General features: G+C 44.6%; 1 protein-coding gene across 5 annotated transcripts in view; it reads left to right on the top strand.

Annotated features, from left to right (window-relative positions):
- FZD3 (frizzled class receptor 3) overlaps positions 1 to 17,409 on the top strand; it is a 51,118-nt gene that overhangs the window by 16,024 nt on the left and 17,685 nt on the right. For all 5 annotated transcript variants that reach the window (XM_084514270.1, XM_084514271.1, XM_084514274.1 and 2 more), the window contains exons 3-4: positions 10,368 to 10,564; positions 12,233 to 13,250. In XM_084514270.1, the coding sequence (XP_084370396.1) occupies positions 10,368 to 10,564; positions 12,233 to 13,250 (1,215 nt within the window). The remainder of the gene's footprint in view (positions 1 to 10,367; positions 10,565 to 12,232; positions 13,251 to 17,409) is intronic.

Below are 17,409 nucleotides of genomic sequence, written 5' to 3'. Positions count from 1 at the left end.
GTTCTGCATATATTCCCTAGCTACAAACATCCCTGCAAGTAAATTTTGTGCAGAACCTGACACGTGGAGTACATTACAGTGCTTGTGAGCGTAGTTCTCTGTTTGAGGTGCTTTTTGAAGATGTGCTGCTGCACCAATAAATTCTTGCAGATATTTGCTCCTCTTTATTCTGTTTAACTGAGCAAGGATTTGGGTGCATCCCCAGTGCTGGGAGCTCACCAAGTAGCCAGGCAATCCTTTTTTCTTCTCGTTCCCATCCAGCTGTGTCCCCTCTTTCCACCCACTGCCTCATTAATCTTATTACTGTGTTATGTCTTGTCCTGCTTGGCCAAAGCGTTTCAAAGACGTGCGGTGTATGCTGTAGGAGCAGCCCTTCCCAAAGCTGATGGTGGTGCAGAGAACTCGGCACGAAGGTATGGAGAAACTCCTGGACCTTTGAGGGCAAAATATTGCTTAATCCGTTTTGAGAGAAGCAGGCGTGCTTTTAGGGTGCCGCAGAAACAAATAAGCAGAGGCACTGTGGGAATTCTCTCAAATATTTATCTTGTGAATTATTAACTGTGGGGAGGAAAAATCAACTTGGGGAGCCTGGTTTGAGGCTTAATGGGACAGTTTTGTCCGGGCTTTCCGAATTGGGCCAGCAAGCTGCTAAGTTTGTACAACTGCAGGTTTTTTCCAATTCCCTTTCCCTGTCCTCCCCTGTAGGGTTCATTTGTGACCTCATTAACTTAGCGCTGAGTAGGAGGGGTAGAGTCCCCCGGTGAATCTCAAATTTTAATTTGCAGCTGCTATGCTCCGACGTGTTTTTAAAAAGCAGTTAATTATTAAAATTAAAGTCACCAAGTAATTATCTTCAGGCTTCTATTTGGACCAGAAATCGATTTTCATTTCATACATTGGAGTAAATTGAGGGTTTCTCAGGCTGTTTCTCTTCTTTATTACTGTCTGCTGAGGCAAAAGGCCCATTTGGAGCCCTCTTACACCTCTGAAACCATGTAAAAGGTTGGGATGGATGATCTCATTAAAAAGCTTAAAAAAAATTAATAGAAATATCCTAATAAATGGATTCAGTGCTTGATCAGAACAACCAGAGTCACAGTAGTGACCATAACACACAGACTCGCTGTAGACTCGCTCAGAACACACACGCTCTGTTTTCAGACACCAAAACCTTCCACAAACGCCACCTAATTTTCCCAGTGTTGGAGTCCAGTTGTCCAGGTAGCACGCAAGACAAATTTTGTGCGGAATACTAACGTGTAGAAGCTGCTCCAGAAGTTCAGCTCGCTCGGTCACCTCCAGCTGTTGGCGTTGGACTCGTGGCCGTGCAGCGCAGGAGAGCTGCACGTGTAGCCCCTGGCAGGTTTGTTTCCTTTTTTTTTCCTAATCAATCATTCAGATTTCCTAAATAAAATCTAGATTTTATCTAGATCATCCAATATCTCTGCAATTAACGCACGTGAAGGCTACCACCAACTACAGCTTTCCTCCTCTCCGGTTAAGAAGCTGGCTGAAGTGATCACCACCACACGATCCCTGGAGAATCCTCCCAATCAAAGTACTGTCAGCATGTAGTTGGGGCACGAGAGAGGGCTGGATGATCCTAAAATGAGGCAGAAGGAACCGCTGAGCTGACGAGGAGGCAGCCCAGCCTGCTTTGGGCTGGATCCCGTTGTGATAAATGCAGGCAGGGCCTTGGAGCGTGACCCCGCCGCCGTGAGAACCGCCCCGCGCCGCTGGTGCGCACGAAGCAGCCTGCTGAGCTTTAGAGCAGCCCCTGCCCTACCCCGACAGCCTGGCCTTCCTGCAAATTCACTGAGAGGAGAAGAAAAGCATTGCTGAGCTAGCAGACAGCACGTTTTAAATGATACTCTCTGAAATAGCCTTAATTTTGAGGCCCAGAGATGTGAATCTCTACTCCCCAACTGTTGATGTGTCTCCGTGTGCGTGTATTTTTGCTGGTATGTAGATGTAACAGATGGCTTGTAATGTTAGATTGAGACGCAGCTGTTAAAATATTAGCATGCATATAGATGGGTTTTGTTTGCTGTGCAGAACAGTTCTTAGGGTATTAATCCAGCAGATTACGTTCTTATTTCACTTTGCATCCTATTATTTAAACATAGCTGGATCGGATCGGTGTCATGCTCTGTTTCTTTCTGAGTTATATTCCAAAAAACCCTCACGTTTCCATTTTTAAAGAGGCTTTATTGTATTACCTGAGTGCTTTTTGGTTTTCAATTTGGACAATAAATACTGGGCAGAGCCAAGGAGAGTTCCCATCATGGGCAGCCAAAAGGAAATCCCTTTGGCATGGCTACTTGTGACAAATGTGTTTTTTTTCCATAATAGTAGATTGCAAATCAGTGAATAGTCTTAGTGGGTATTGCAAGGCATTGGAAGAAGTATTGGGGTTAGATTTATGGTGGACCTTTCTAGGAATAAAATGTCATTTAACCTATGGTGGGGTGCACATCCCATGTGGGCAGGCGAGGCGTGAGAGCTTTGGAATGGCAATTCCTGCTTTCGTGTGTGAAAGCAGCCGTTTGGGCCAGCAGGGGAGTTTTGTGGGAGGATGTTCACAGCAGCCTGGTGACCAGGGGAGTAGCAGATCGCTTCCTGAGTTCATCTGGTGTGTTTTTCCCTGCAGCCTCCTGCCTGCAGAAGTGCTGTGCTGCTGGGTTTTAGCGGTGTCAGCACTCACTCTCAGCCACAGCGAGAAGTCTTTGTCTTCTGTCTCGTGGAGCAAATGATCTAAAACTCAGGGGTTTGCCTTAAACACATCCTTGTAACATCTTCTGTGTCCAGCTGGCTCCAGGGCACTTAAACTCTGTTATAGGTGGCTGTGAACATGTTGGATGTCTTCAGCACCAGAGCTCAGGGTGTGATGTTAACTGGCTGTAAGGTCAGCTTAGCTGTGCCCTGCTCCTCCTCCAGTAACATCTCCATTTCACACCTCCTGTAAGGTTATTAAGGTGCTAAAGCAGCAAAAAACTACCCTTAGAAAGCATGAATTGATCAACCCGGAATATATTGTAAAGCATCCCGGGACTACAGGAAGAATATTTAGATGCCAACACTCACAGGTCTCCTCATTCAGGACCTTATCCCGACTTTTCACACTACTGCTGGTCCAAAGGCAGCACACGGGGCTTTGAGGTGAGTTTCATGGCCAGTTCCTACCAATCTTAAACCCAGGGCAGGATATAGGAGGCAGGGGAAAGGGCAGGGGGTCAATTAACTTGGCCTTGCTGTGAAACTGCACCCTGAGGCGCCCGAGGTGACAACTCGAATTTGTCCTCGTTTCACAGCCGTGTAGGAGAGCGGCGATGACAGCCCCACAGCGCACGGTCCCTCCTAGGGCAGTCGGCACACCACGGATTCCCCTCATTAGTCTGTCAAGAAGCACTTTGGCCTGGGTGTCGGAATTAGGCAAACAGAAGTCTTCTCCCATTCTCATCCCAGCGGAAAACACGTTAATCCTCCTGGGCTTTGCGTTGGCCTTAATGTTGAGTTCTGAGATGTTCTGCTCTGTATGAAATCATGGCTAGCAGAATCACACATGAAGTAGTAAAAACCATCAAGCCTTTGAGAAAGGAAAGTAACTTGTCTTGAATTGAAGGAGAATTCAGCATTGGTTATGTTGTATTTTAAAAGTCCAGCTTGCCTAATTTTATTCTGCAGGGGCTGTGGTGGCTGTTAGGTGGCAGATGCTGTCATTCTGGCAGTAAAAACAAAAAGGTGAAGCTACTCCGACTGGGTTTTTGAAGCTTGGCTATGCCTTTATCTCTTCTCATGCCCCCTATTTTTAGAAATTCCCTTCTTATAAGCTCTCAAGGACTTGATCTTGTTACCGAATCCATTGTGCGCTCTCAAGTTAGCGTCAAGTCTTCTCACAGACCTCGATACCAAACCTTTTCCCTCCTTCACTCAGCAAGATAAATTTTGGAGTGTTTTTATCCTGCTGCTCTTCAAGGAGACAGACCTCCCTGCAGCTGGCAGAAGGAGTCGGTGAGTCCCTGACATGCAGATCAGGCCGCAGTGGCAGAGATGAGAGAAGGAAAAAGTTGTTATCGCTACCGCTCCACTTCTCATAATGGAGATCTTTCTCCTTCCCACAGTGACAACAGCACTGGGAGCATTTTTCGGCGGGCATCAAAGCATCAATCGCGCTCAGCTTGTACTTGGAAGGTTGTCTTTGCAACCACAGGATACAGAAATGTGTTATTTAAATTGGAGGGATGGTTCTGTCAGGGCTTACGGCTCCTGCCGAATAGTCTCTCGCTTGTCTAGGCAAGCGTGCTTAACAGTGTCTTGTCTTAATGGTGCCTAAAACACTGGCCAAGGGGCTGCGGATTTATTTCTCTGTAATTTTTTGGAGTTCTCCCAAGCCCGTCACAGCAGGCATATGGAGAGGAAGGAGGAAGTCCGAGCCGTCTCAGCTGTCTTATAAAAACTAACACTTCTTGCAAATGGAAATCGGTTCCAGGACCACCCATCTGCATTTGTCAGCTCCTAAACAGAAAGATCACATTTAGGAGAAGTGCAGTTTGACAGATGGATGCCGTCTTCCCAGTGTCTTCCAAAGGAACTTCAGAATTTAAAATGAAGCAGGAGACCTCTTTAAAGAACGGGAACAGATGGCTTTGCCTTTTAGTCATATAGACAGAGATTGATGTCATTTTTTGTCCTTTAACTACTTTCATCTATATCTTTTTTTTTCCTGTAGTTGAGAAACCGACCTCAGCTGTCTGTTTAAGCCCAGGAAGCTTAGGGTGCTCTGCATCGTTGCTGCCCTCTCACGAGTAAGCCAGGTGAAATAATTGGACTTAGGTTTTAAAGTGAATAACGGGGTGATTGGGTCGATCTATAACATGAGGAAAATATAATCTACAAGCACACTCATTACTTGGCATTTTTAGTGTTGGAATGACTCGATAGCTTATTTAGTAGGGACGTCTATTTTTAGGAGTAAGTTAAAACAATCCTAACAATCCTCATTGCAAACAGAGTTTTTGAGCTCACATCAAAGTAGGCGAGGTTGGATCAGGGGCTGTGGGTTAGGAGGTTTGTAACAGTTCACACAGAAAATGTGTGACTGTCCTTTATCCGTGCTGAGCAGTGGCCAGAATTGTGACCCTGTTTTGCTTTTCATGCCTGCATCACTCTGTAAAGATTAAAATAAAAAGTACACTGCATTTCTCCAGACAAGGAAGTTGATGGTGAGGTCAGCTTTGAGTGTACATGACGCTGTGTTCTACCCAAACTTTGTCTTGGCACTGTGCATTAAAAATAGACTTTGGCACATAAATGAGCCTGCTGCCCTTTGAAAATATGTTCGGTGGAATAAAGCTGCCCTTCCATAATTCCTTCAAGGTGAGCAGGCGGGGATTGTTTCTGAAAGAAATGAAGGGACTCTTACACACCTGGCTGCTCGTTTTCATGCTCTTTTCAGTCCCTCGTTTTTTAGGAAGCACCACTTAGGTTAGGTCAGGACTCTGATGTCCAGCCTTGGCGGTGGTTGAAGTGCTCCAGCAGCTGCTCAGCCTTGGGCGCTGCCTTGGAACAAGGCGCTGCTGGCGTCCCTTCGGCGTGGGGACCTGTGGGGTGCGGGCTCCAGGACATCTGCTCACTCAGAGGAGTGAGCAGAGGTCGGAGCCATCAGAGAACAAATTGCCACTGCCTCAGGTAAAGCAATTCTGCCTGGAACAGTCTCTGGAGAGCATCCACACGAGCTGCTCTGCTCTCAGAGCTGTTTAGTTGGATGAGAAGCATGGATATCAAACAGGAGGCAGCACCATGTTTGGGCAAGCTAGCAGTTGTCCAAAGAGTTAAATTCAGCTGGGGAGGCAGCCTGGGAAGCACTGTGCCCTTTGAGATGCAATTCCAAGTTTTTTTGTTTTTTTTTTCCTAATGAATAGCAAGCTAAATTCAAACACAGGGCAACACAGACAGAAGGAGCGGGGTGGATCAGGACAGAAGGAGCAGAGCAGATCCTATCCTGTGGCTGGCCTGAGACAGGATTCGCCCTGAGGCAGTTGCTGCCACCGGAGAATTGCAACAGCAATTGATAGTCAGAGCATCAGAGCATTGCTCTTTTCCCCTGAGCCCAAGGGAAGGAAGCTTCCCTCCTTCCTTCTGTGAGTTTGTGAGGATGCTTCCTGGCCAGCTTTGTGTGAAGAGAAAGGAATATGTAACCGGACAGAGAACAGAAGGATCACCAAAATCTTGCTGTTTAAATGTTGCAGTTATGTCACTTCCCAAATAACAAGCCAGCTCAAGGACTACTGCTGAGCAAAATAAAGGGTAGAATGGTTTATTGTCTCAGTAATGCACGGTTCCACGCTGTCGTTACAGCTAGAGTTACTGTTCTTGCTTTGTAATTGAGAGAATTTGCTATGTATACAGGAGGAGGAACCTGCACAGATCTCTGTGGCTTTCCTTTCCCCTTCATCCCCTCCGGAAAACCAAAAGAACAAAGGCAAGCAGGCAACTTCAGCTCACTGGCAGAAGACAGCCATGAAACCATTGCCCAGGCTTTGTCTTTTCAGCAGACAGGAGCTGTAGGGACAGAAGGACCCAGGGCCACGCTGCTGGGAGCGGGGAGATCTCTGAAAGGACCTGTGCTAATGAATAAGAAGATTCTGGGGAAAAGGGGAAGAGGAGACTGTGCTGCAAGGTGGAGAGCTCAGAGAAAAGCAGTGATGAGTTATCTGATACACACCTGCGTGGCAGAGCAGGGGAGGGATGTGAGGGGACTCAGCCTGAAAGAAATCAGGCTCATAATGCAGTTGCTGTCAGTGGCCTTGAGGGAATTTACATGACCATAAAGATTTTTCTCAGAGGTAGAAGGACCAGGGGGTGCACAGCTTCACAGACATTACTCCGTTAGGTGATCTGGCTTATTTTAAGTACTTAAGTACCTTCAGGAGCAACACAGGTATTTATCTCTTCTTAAACATTTATCTCTTCGCTTGCCTGGATCTCCCAGGACTTGGCCTGAATCGTTGAAATTTGTTTGGCTGTTTTATCTCCTCTTGTCCTTTTTTTTCCCTCCCTTTTCCTCCGCACGTTGAGTTGTTCAACAGGCAGCCTTCAAAAGCACAACCCACTCGAACAGAGAGCCTTTTGTTAGGAGCCGAAGTGGAGTGGGGCTGAATGGGCTAAATGTCATCATTTGCGCTGCTTCCCCGGGCAAGATCATAAAAAAAAAAACCTCTCTTAATCTCCCTGCCTTCATTTTTAATAGCGTAAAACAATCTGTAGATGGAAGTGACTTTTCATTTTGGGAGCTGCAAAGAAGGAGTAAGATAATTTTAGAGTTAGGCCGCTTACGGGCACGGTGCTGGTTGAAAGAAGCTTCTCTTCCTCAGCCTTAACAAGGAGTGGTTGTCGAGTTTTCCCTTTTTCTGTTGTCCAGTGTAGCCTCTTCATGATTTTAAAATAAAGGGACTTGATATAAATCATAGGAGAGTTTTTGTCTGCCTGCAGTTCAAGAGACAGAACAGAGAGAGAGGCCTGGAGCTTCTGGGAAGCAGAACAGCCAGCACTAGTGGAGCAGTCCTATTAAATTATTCCTATTTAAGTAGATTTCTTCCGTGTTGTTTGGGGTGAGGATGTCTCTACTGTCTTTTGAGGAGTATGCCAAGACCATAGTCAAAACCAGACTTGCTCTTTGCAGGGATAAAGAACTTTAAGTGCAGCTAACGTGCCCTCTGGGGCACGAGGGACTTTGCCAGTGAAGATTCAATTACAGCAGCGTTACCTCAGATGTTCCAGCATCTTCATCCCAGCCCCAGCTTCCATGCCAGAAGGGAGTGAGTTTCTGCAGATCCTTTATCTGAGAGCGTTGGCCCAACATTTCTTGAACTCCACAGCTCGGTGCTGTGCCCGCTGCCCTGGGGATCCTGTCCCAGTGCCCGACCACCTCTGGGTGCAGAACCTTTCCCTCACCCCCAGCCTGACCCTGCCCTGTCCCAGCTCCACGCCCAAGGATCTTCCTTGCCCTTCTTGAACATTGGGACCACATCTGCCAGCTTCCAGTCAACTGGGACCTCCCTGGATTCCCAAGACTGTTGAAAAATAATTGATAGAGGTGCTGCGATGACACCAGCCAGCTCTCTGGGATGAATCCCAGCAGGTCCCATGTGTGCATTCAGGTGGAGCAGCAAATCCTGCACAAATTTGGGGTTGATTGGCCATTACAGCAGCCACCAGCCCGGAGCAGGATGAGCAGGGTGCAAGGAAATGCCGGTGCCTTTGTGCTCCCTCGAGCCTGCCTCCTGCTTCGTCCTTGCCCTGCGGTGGCTTTCCCCCATGCACACCTTGAGGTGAGCTGGCACCTCCCTAAAGGAGGGAGCTTTGTGCAAACCAAACACATCCTTAGCGAGGGAGAGCAGGAAAAGAGAAATTTCGGAAACATCTTAATGGAAAATCGTTAAAAAGAAAAAAAAAAAAAAAGAGTAAATATTTAGTCAAGGAGAAAGTTTTCTGTGGGTAACAATGAGCTTGTAAATGTAAATACTTTCCAACTGTTGGTTCCTTTTTCCTCGTCGATAGCTGCAGAGGTTTTTGCTGCCTCTCAGGTAAGCCGTTGCCAAATAGTTACGGCTCCGTTGTTATGTGACGGCATTTCCAGAAACCTGCAGCACCCGAGAGAATTCAATCAGCTTGGTAAATACTAATTCTATTTACAAACTTCAACCAAATCCCAACGTGGTTGTGTCTTGTATTCCCTCTTGCAAGGGCAGTCTTAAGGAGGAGATAAGAAAACTGAAATGTGAAGATTTGCCTTACTATTTTTGGTAATTCTCACTCAAATGGTCACAGCAGATGACCTCTTTCTTGGTGGTGGTCTGCTCTGCCCTGTAGTTTGGGGAAAGAAAATGTTGAATTGGTTTAAAAGACTTTCCAGGAAACTGCTGCTAAAAATGTAATCTTCCTAGCTCTCAAAACAGCCTACTCTTCAGCGGCAGCAAGATTTAGGTTTTTCTATATATAGCAGGTTCATTTCTGCTACTGCAGCAGACTGAAGATTAGATTTCTTGCTAATCTTGCCAGGCTGTGGAGAGGGGACTGGTTTCAACATAATGGACTTAGAAAAATGTATCTGGAAGAGGGTTCGTGTTAGCTTACCCTGCAGTATTGCCCTTGAGCAAGCAACTGTCACCTTTTCCCTTCAAGCTTTATTTGAAATACAAGCCAAGGAAAAGAAATGGCTTGCTGGAGGGCCACTGCTGGTTCTGCACTTTGGAGGTAGCAGAGTCATTGAACAATCCTACAGTGCTTCGTTTCATTCTGGTTTTTGTTTTATTCTTGTAAGTTCTGATGTATTTTGCTATTTTGTAGTAACCCTTAACAGAAAAAGTAATTGATCTTGGGTTAATATCTAAAGATGTAGTGAGGCTTTGGGTGGTGGTCAGTGATAGGAATTGGATATTGCCTCCTCAAAAGCTGTAAAGCCATAAGCACAAAATGAATCCATGCTGGATAACAAGGATTATCAACATGCACTGCTTTTCATGAAGTCACAAATCTCTGTTCTATTTCTTTCCTTATTTCTTACCTTCAGAAAGGCTTAAGAGCAGCTACACGTTGGCTATTTGTGGTCGATTTTCCCTCAGTGCTCCCAAGTGCTTCTGTCGCCGCTACCACCGTGACTTAAACCAGCTACAAGGCAACGAGTAGCACAAGACACCGCTTCCTTGCTCTCATTCATTTCCTTCCAGCTTTCATTTCAGAGATTTCTGTTGATTAGGTAGAAAGAGGCATAGCTGCTGTAACTTCACTCTGCTGCCCTACTGAAAATATTAAAGGAATAGAGGTAGGATTTACAGTTACTGTGTAGGGACACGAAAATCGTATTTGAAAAAATCACAGTGTGTTTTATTTCTGTACTGTGAAGGAGTGTTGCATTGTCTGATACTCCTCAGATTGTGGTCTGGTCAATTGAATTTTTTTTTCATCATATTATCCCTCTAAATAAGCACTTAGCCATTCATGCCATCCCTCATTTAACCAAGCAGTGCAAAGAAGTGCATGCGACATTTATTGGAGGGTGTGAGCCTGAGCCTGAATCCTCAGAGGTGTTTAGCTGTCTAATTCCCATCGATTTTGATGCAAATTGAGTACGTAAATGTCCCTTGTGAGTCTTTGTCATTGTCCCCAGGCTTCTTACTTGCCTGCCTTCCTAAAAATGCGTAAGTGCTGTATTATGATGATCACTTCTTCCAGCAGGAAAAGTTCAGAAAAAGAAGGTTCTGGTTGTGAAAGCCCTAACACCTCATTAGTCAAATTACAGCTTCCTGCTGAAATATTCTACAAAGCTGCCGTCTGAAGCTTTTGAATTCTGCCTTTTTCTTTTCCAGCCATTTCATCCGATGGTGAATTTGGAATGCTCCAGAGATTTTCGACCCTTCCTGTGCGCCCTCTACGCTCCCGTGTGCATGGAGTACGGCCGCGTCACCCTGCCGTGCCGCAGGCTCTGTCAAAGGGCATACAGCGAGTGCTCCAAACTCATGGAGATGTTTGGGGTCTCGTGGCCCGAGGATATGGAGTGTACCAGGTGAGCAAACCTGCCTTGTTTCTTTCAGGATCCCAGAGCAACATTTCAGATCATAAAACATCCCAGATCATACTAAAACGGACAGTTTTAACGTGTTCCATTACCAGTGCCCTTATTTTCCCTTCCGTTTGTGTCACAGCTCGTTTCCTGGGGAGGAAACTGAATTCATGTTTCTATCATCTGCCCAGGAGATGAACTGAAAATTTCTGTAGGCAATTGCTGTAAGATGTGCGTGCGTATTGAATGAATGAATTTACCAATCTAGTTTTCCTCTTCTTTGCCATATCTGCAGACCTGGCTTTCTTTGCTGTACCAAAGTAGAATGGATGGCACTGCTCAAAATTCCTCTGAGAGTTCTGCAAAGTTACACACGCTGGAGATTAATAGCCCCTTTCTCTGAAGGGGAAGCTGGCTGGTTTTGCAGAGCATGTAAAACCTCTGTTTTCAGAGATTCTACCTCTTGTTGAGCACATATGGAGAGACGTTTTCAGCTTTAAGTTACACAAATCCAGGGAAGTGGTCACGGCACTGAGCCTGCCTCAGTTCAAGAAGCATTTGGACAACTCTCTGAGATGTGTGGTTTGAGTTTTGGGTGGGCCTGTGTGGAGCCAGGAGTTGGACTCAGTGATCCTGTGGGTCCCTTCCAGCTCAGGATATTCTTTGATTCTGTGAGCAAAGGATTTGATGATGTTCTAATCTATTTGAAACAGAATATATGTGTAAATGAAAGCAATATCTTCCTGCTTTTTTTTCTAATAAGTGACTGTAACAGCTAATAAAGTACAGGAACACGGTCAGGAAGAAATAGTCTCCCTTACAGTTGATAGGAGAGGATGAAAAACTTCTTTTAGCAACAGAGTTAAGTCAGAGGATGCTTCCAGGTGCTGATAATCTGGATCAAAGATTGCTCTTAGCCTGTGCTCCAAATGGGTGCCTGGGTCCTTTAGGTACGGCCCACACCAGTAGTGAAATTTCAAAACCAGAGATAAAGCTACCAAAGCTTCTCTGTGTTACTGTTAGAGTGCCAGAACATGAACTGTGGCAGAGGAACCTGCACATTTAGCTTATGCTGTGCTAGCTGAGGAGATAACATCTGGAAGAGGCAGCTATGCGTGGAATCCCTCCAGTCTCTCCTTTAAAACTTCAGACTGCATCTCCAGCAAACCTTAGCCTGCCATCAGTTTTACCTAACTGCAGGAGAATCTTCATCATAATTCCAATTTGTTAATGATAGTAGCAGTGCTAGGTTGGCTTTTTGGTCTAGCTAGCTCACTATCCTGTCTGATAGCTAGTGCAGTAGCATAGGGAAGGGGTTTAAAATGTTTTATAAAGTCGTTCTTCCTCAAGCATGTCATTTGAGTTTACAGTAAACCTAAATTTAGAGACTTGCTGAGATGGATTTTGTATCCTCACCTTTATGCTTAAGGCCCCAATAAGCACCTTATCCATTTATTTCTGTTTTATTTTGTGTAGTTTCACCATCCACTGAGGTCTGGGAAAATAAGTTCTAGACTTTATGTATAATGTGGTATTTCACTCGTTACCCATTATTTGGATTAACTTTTTCTCTCCAGTCCATGTGTCTAAAGGCAGACACATAAATGATGTTGCTGGGCTTTGCAGAGTGTGTGCGTATTTCTTGTAAATAATTCTTGTCTTCCTTTCTAGATTCCCGGATTGCGATGAGCCGTATCCTCGCCTCGTTGACCTCAGTTTAGGTGGGGAGCCCACAGAAGAGGCCCCAATGGCAGTGCAGAGGGATTATGGCTTTTGGTGTCCTCGAGAGCTGAAAATCGACCCCGACCTGGGTTACTCTTTCCTGAGGGTACGGGACTGTTCCCCTCCTTGCCCAAATATGTACTTTCGTCGTGAGGAGCTCTCCTTTGCTCGCTACTTCATCGGAGTGATCTCCATCGTCTGCCTTTCTGCTACCTTGTTTACCTTTTTAACTTTTCTGATCGATGTCACAAGATTTCGCTATCCAGAAAGACCGATCATATTTTACGCTGTCTGTTACATGATGGTGTCGTTAATTTTCTTCATTGGCTTTCTGCTTGAAGACCGAGTAGCGTGTAACGCATCGAGCCCTGCCCAGTACAAGGCTTCCACGGTGACCCAGGGCTCTCACAACAAAGCTTGTACCATGCTTTTCATGGTGCTCTATTTCTTTACCATGGCTGGCAGTGTTTGGTGGGTCATTCTCACCATCACGTGGTTCTTGGCAGCCGTGCCAAAATGGGGCAGCGAAGCGATCGAGAAGAAAGCGTTGCTCTTCCACGCCAGTGCCTGGGGCATTCCGGGAACTCTCACCATCATCCTCTTAGCAATGAATAAAATTGAAGGTGACAATATTAGCGGCGTATGTTTTGTTGGCCTCTATGATGTGGATGCATTGAGATACTTTGTCCTTGCACCCCTCTGCCTCTATGTTGTTGTCGGAGTTTCCCTCCTGCTAGCTGGCATTATCTCTCTCAATCGGGTTCGCATTGAAATCCCGTTAGAAAAAGAGAACCAGGACAAGCTAGTGAAGTTCATGATCCGGATTGGCGTGTTCAGTGTTCTGTACCTCGTGCCACTGTTGGTTGTAATTGGCTGCTATTTCTATGAGCAGGCTTATCGAGGTGTGTGGGAGACGACGTGGATTCAAGAACGCTGCAGGGAGTATCACATCCCGTGCCCCTACCAGGTGAGAAAACCGATACGAGACATTTCAGGAGTGCAGAAACCGGATAATGAGGCTTTATGCTAAGCCTTAATTGTCATCCCTAACTCAAAAGTGCTGCTCTTCCTACAGGGGAAGTTTCTTTTCATTCTCAATGTATTTGGATGATGTCTTGGGCCTTCTGGAAGACTAAATATTGCTGGGAAGTTGGAGGTTTGCATCAGCTGCGTGGTGCTTCTTTTTATAGCTAATAGCTTTGGAGTTTCTGGTCCATATGGTACCTACACAGGATATAAGATGCTATTTTAAACCGACTTTAGGAACACGTCTTAATGAGTTTATTTCTGGCCTTTAGATATGTGGTAGAAGTTCTGCTCGGAAGGAGTTTGGCATTTAAGCTCAGTTGTCATCAGCCTCCTTACTGCTTTTTTGAGTGCTTATGCTCCTGTAATGGTTTTGTTGCCTTGATCAGCCTGCGGGTTCTGTGCTCATTTTAAAGCAATTCTGTGCTCATTTTAAAGCAATCTATGCATGTGTCAGAAACATAAAATCTTACTTGAAATGTCTTCTGATGAAAACCAGAGGTTACAGCTCATCCGTGCTGGTTGGTAAAGAAAATTACGTGTACCTCCTCTGTGTTTAACTAACTTGTCACAGGAACAGCATTAGATACCAAACTGTCCCCTGTTTATGTCACTTACGCTGGTGCTGTTGCAAAGAAAGTATTTGTGGAAGTATCAATTACTTGAATCCTGCTTTCCTTTTTGGAGCCAAAGTAGCAAATTGGTTTTTGAATGGTATTTATTAAATGTTTTCAAATAAGATGCAGAAAAAAACTTTATTTCAGGAAGATTGTACAGCAACCATCTAGTACATAGCTGCACAAGCTTTTTTTTTTTTTTAAAAAAAAAAAAGTTATTATTTTGGCTCTAAAGCAGTTAAAACACCAGCTGGGTCATCAGAGCTCGCATTTTAATGCAATAAAATATCACTTAAAGGTTTGGCTTAGTTTATGTAGCTTGATAATAATCCTTTTATTACCTTTTAACCCTTTTTATTGTTTTCTCTGTTAAATTTTATTAGGGTGTGACTCTTCCATCCAATGTGGGAGCATTTTTATGGCAGGAAATATCTCTCAGTGGGTGTGTTCAGTTTCATTTGCTTGATTGACTCTTCATTGCTGCAGTTTTTAATATGTTAAATTGATTGCTGCCTAAAAAGAGGGAAAGAGGGGGACAGAGTTTTCTCAGCTAATTCCAACTCCCCACCCATACGCCAATCTGAAATGCGTATTGCTTTCTCAGAAGGTAGAACAAAAAGTATTTTAAACGTTGAAACCTCTGCTGTGTAAGGACCCAAATCCTGGCTGGTGGAATAATGAACACATGTAGGAAAATGCTACCCAGGTCTCTGGAAAACCGTTAACATAATGGCTCAGCAGGAGTCAAAAGAACAATAATGGTTTCATTCACGTCAAATTGGGTTGAAGGACCCGTAGAGCCGAGGGAGTGTTAGGAGGATTTTTCTTCTAACCCAACCAATTTTTTTTGTGTGAGCTAAACATGCTTCCCCAATTACACTGCCCAGACTTGTAATTAAAACAAATTTCCAAAGCAGTGGGGAAAAATCATTTTATGCTTAGTTCGTGCAAGTAAAATAAATTACTAAATGAGGGGAGAATTTAAAGCTTTCTAGAGAGTATCACTCACTTGCAAAATAACACCATATTTTTTTTTAAGCCTTGATGATATTTAATTTTAAATATTTGAATTTTGGGTCCTGTAATTAGAATATCAGCTGCTTCTGTATTAGTTTTTCCTAAATAGAGAGTAGCAGTTCATTTCACAGTGGGAGTAAGTTTTATGTGCGTGGCTTAGATGGAGTCGTGGTAGTTGGAATCTGCTCCTTGCATTGGCACAGGTTTTCCAACACCTGAAACTAAATAGCCCCCGAAATGGAGAAAACAAAAAGATACCTTTTATGCTTTGACCTGGGTTTCTGGCTGCCTGGATGCTTCCTGGGTTGACCTGGCTGCGTATCAGTGTTGGATCTGGGAGGCATCTGCTTTGTGAAATGTTTTGTTCTTCTGTCCAGCCTCACAGGATTAGATTCGTGCCATTCCTGCTCTTTCCATTAATCTGACCAGCGTAAAGCTCACCCATAGAAATAAATCTCTATTTTATTCCCCCACAAAGACAGGAAATCGATATTCCCTCTTGGAGGAGGAGGTGGAGGACAAACAGGAGCTGGTGTTACCCTGCCCTGCCCCTCCAAGGTGCTGGGGGAAGTGAAAGAAGGATGGGGAAGGATGGCTCCAGGATGACCCATCAAAAGTCAAGGAGAGGAAATATTGTTTCCTCGAGTCTCCTTTAGCAAGGAAAAGCCAACCAGTACATTGAGGGGCTGGGTTTATTTACAGTATATTTGGTGTATCTAAGGATTAAGAAATTGAGGTGCACTTTGCCCACTGCAGGGATGTGCACTTTTTTATGTCTAACGATTTAAACACATTTAGGAGAGCAAAGAATTCAGGGAGCTGAGTTTTGTGTCAGCCTGGGCAAATTTAAACTCATTTTTTAAGTCCTGTAAACCCAAATTTTAAACTCATTCTTCAATGAGTTTAAAATACCAAGGTTTCTGTGTTAGATCATCCATCTTTCAGTATGAATAACGGGAAATTGAGTAAGTAGTTAGCAGAAATATTCATTTGCCTGGCTCACAAATGAATTTTAGGCTGCTCACAGCAGCCTAAAAATGTTGTAGCCCATCCCCTTCCAATCTCACCAAGGTCAGTGCGTTCATTTTCTTGGTGGGGAAGCAGTGCCTTGTAATCTACTTTCCGCACAGTAATATTCAAATGAAAGCTGAATTTTTTGTTGCTATCCCAATTTTCACTCAGTGCCTTAAGAAAGAAATTCACGCTTGACCTCAAAAATGGATTTTTGTTTTAGAGGAAGAAGAGTTTGTACTGCAGAAAATAAAATTAATTTTCCCTAGCTATAGAGCCCAGTACCCCCATCATGAGCACGCAGCATTGTAGCTGAGCTGTGTGCCTTAAAATTCTGACCTAATCACTCAAATTTGATCTTTTTCATAAGTACACGGTACAATTTGGTATCGAGATAAGGTGCAGAAGGAAGGGAGGAAAGCAAGGAAGCATGACGCATGCCAAGCACAAAATAATCCCATCTAGTCATCTGTTTGGGTGTGATTATGTGATTTTCTGCTGCTCCTGCTGGTTCTCTTTGTGACAGAGGTGGCCTGCTCCTAATGCAGAGTCAAGCTTTAAGCCTTTATCATTGAGAAAATGTCCAATGTGACTGTCATCACCTTGTCCTTGATAATTTTGGCCATTCGTAGCATGTTGTAGCTACTGCCTTGGCTTTTCAGGCTGAATCCTAACCCGGTTAGCTGCTGGTTTTTCTTTCCTTTGTTCCTTTTCAATTTCTATCTTGTGTGTTGGTGGAGTGTGCTGTGCCTCGGTAGTGAATTCAGGTGCTGGGCTGGGATTTTGGCCAGTCCCTTTGCGGGATCCATCGGGTTGAGGAGGCTCTGGACATCACCTCCTCCAACCCCACTGCTCAAGCAGGGGCAGCCCAGGACCGTGCCCAGTCTGAATTCCCATTGCCATAAAAGCTGGAAGTTCACCTCTGCATCAGAAATCTCTTCTCAAACATATCTGAGATCAGGTAAAAAGTAGAGTAAAAGGGTTAAAGAAGCTTGAGGTGCATTTAGGTACCGTTACATGTGCCTGATCTCCAGGCACAGCGGCGTTTTGTTCTGTACAAGGAGACCAGCAGAGGTTTGTTCCCCTGGGCAATAACAAAGCAAATCAAACTGGGACACGGCGACCTGCCCCAGTTCATGGAAATACATCTTCAAGATAAATTTGGCTACAAAGTGGAATAGATAGCGACGTAAGGCTGTCTCCAAGGATGGTTGTAATGTGCATTCCTCTTAGGAAAAGTAGGAGTTCACGTGGTCGACACGGCCTGGCTCTCTTGGAATGGCAGTTAATGGATGTTAAAAGCTTTTACCTCTTTTATTACCCACGTAATTGAACTGTCTAAGGTAGTTTAGGCCTGAAAAGGTTAATTGGACTGATCCGCAAAATAATAAAGAAGGTCTTGAGTGAAGGTACGTTTCTGTGCAATCCGAGTGTAAACAGACTCTCCGGAGCTTT

The sequence above is a fragment of the Aythya ferina genome (genome assembly GCF_964211825.1).
Source record: "Aythya ferina genome assembly, chromosome: 3".
Classification (NCBI taxonomy): Eukaryota; Metazoa; Chordata; class Aves; order Anseriformes; family Anatidae; genus Aythya; species Aythya ferina.
This window is presented reverse-complemented; position numbering and strand designations above follow the sequence as displayed.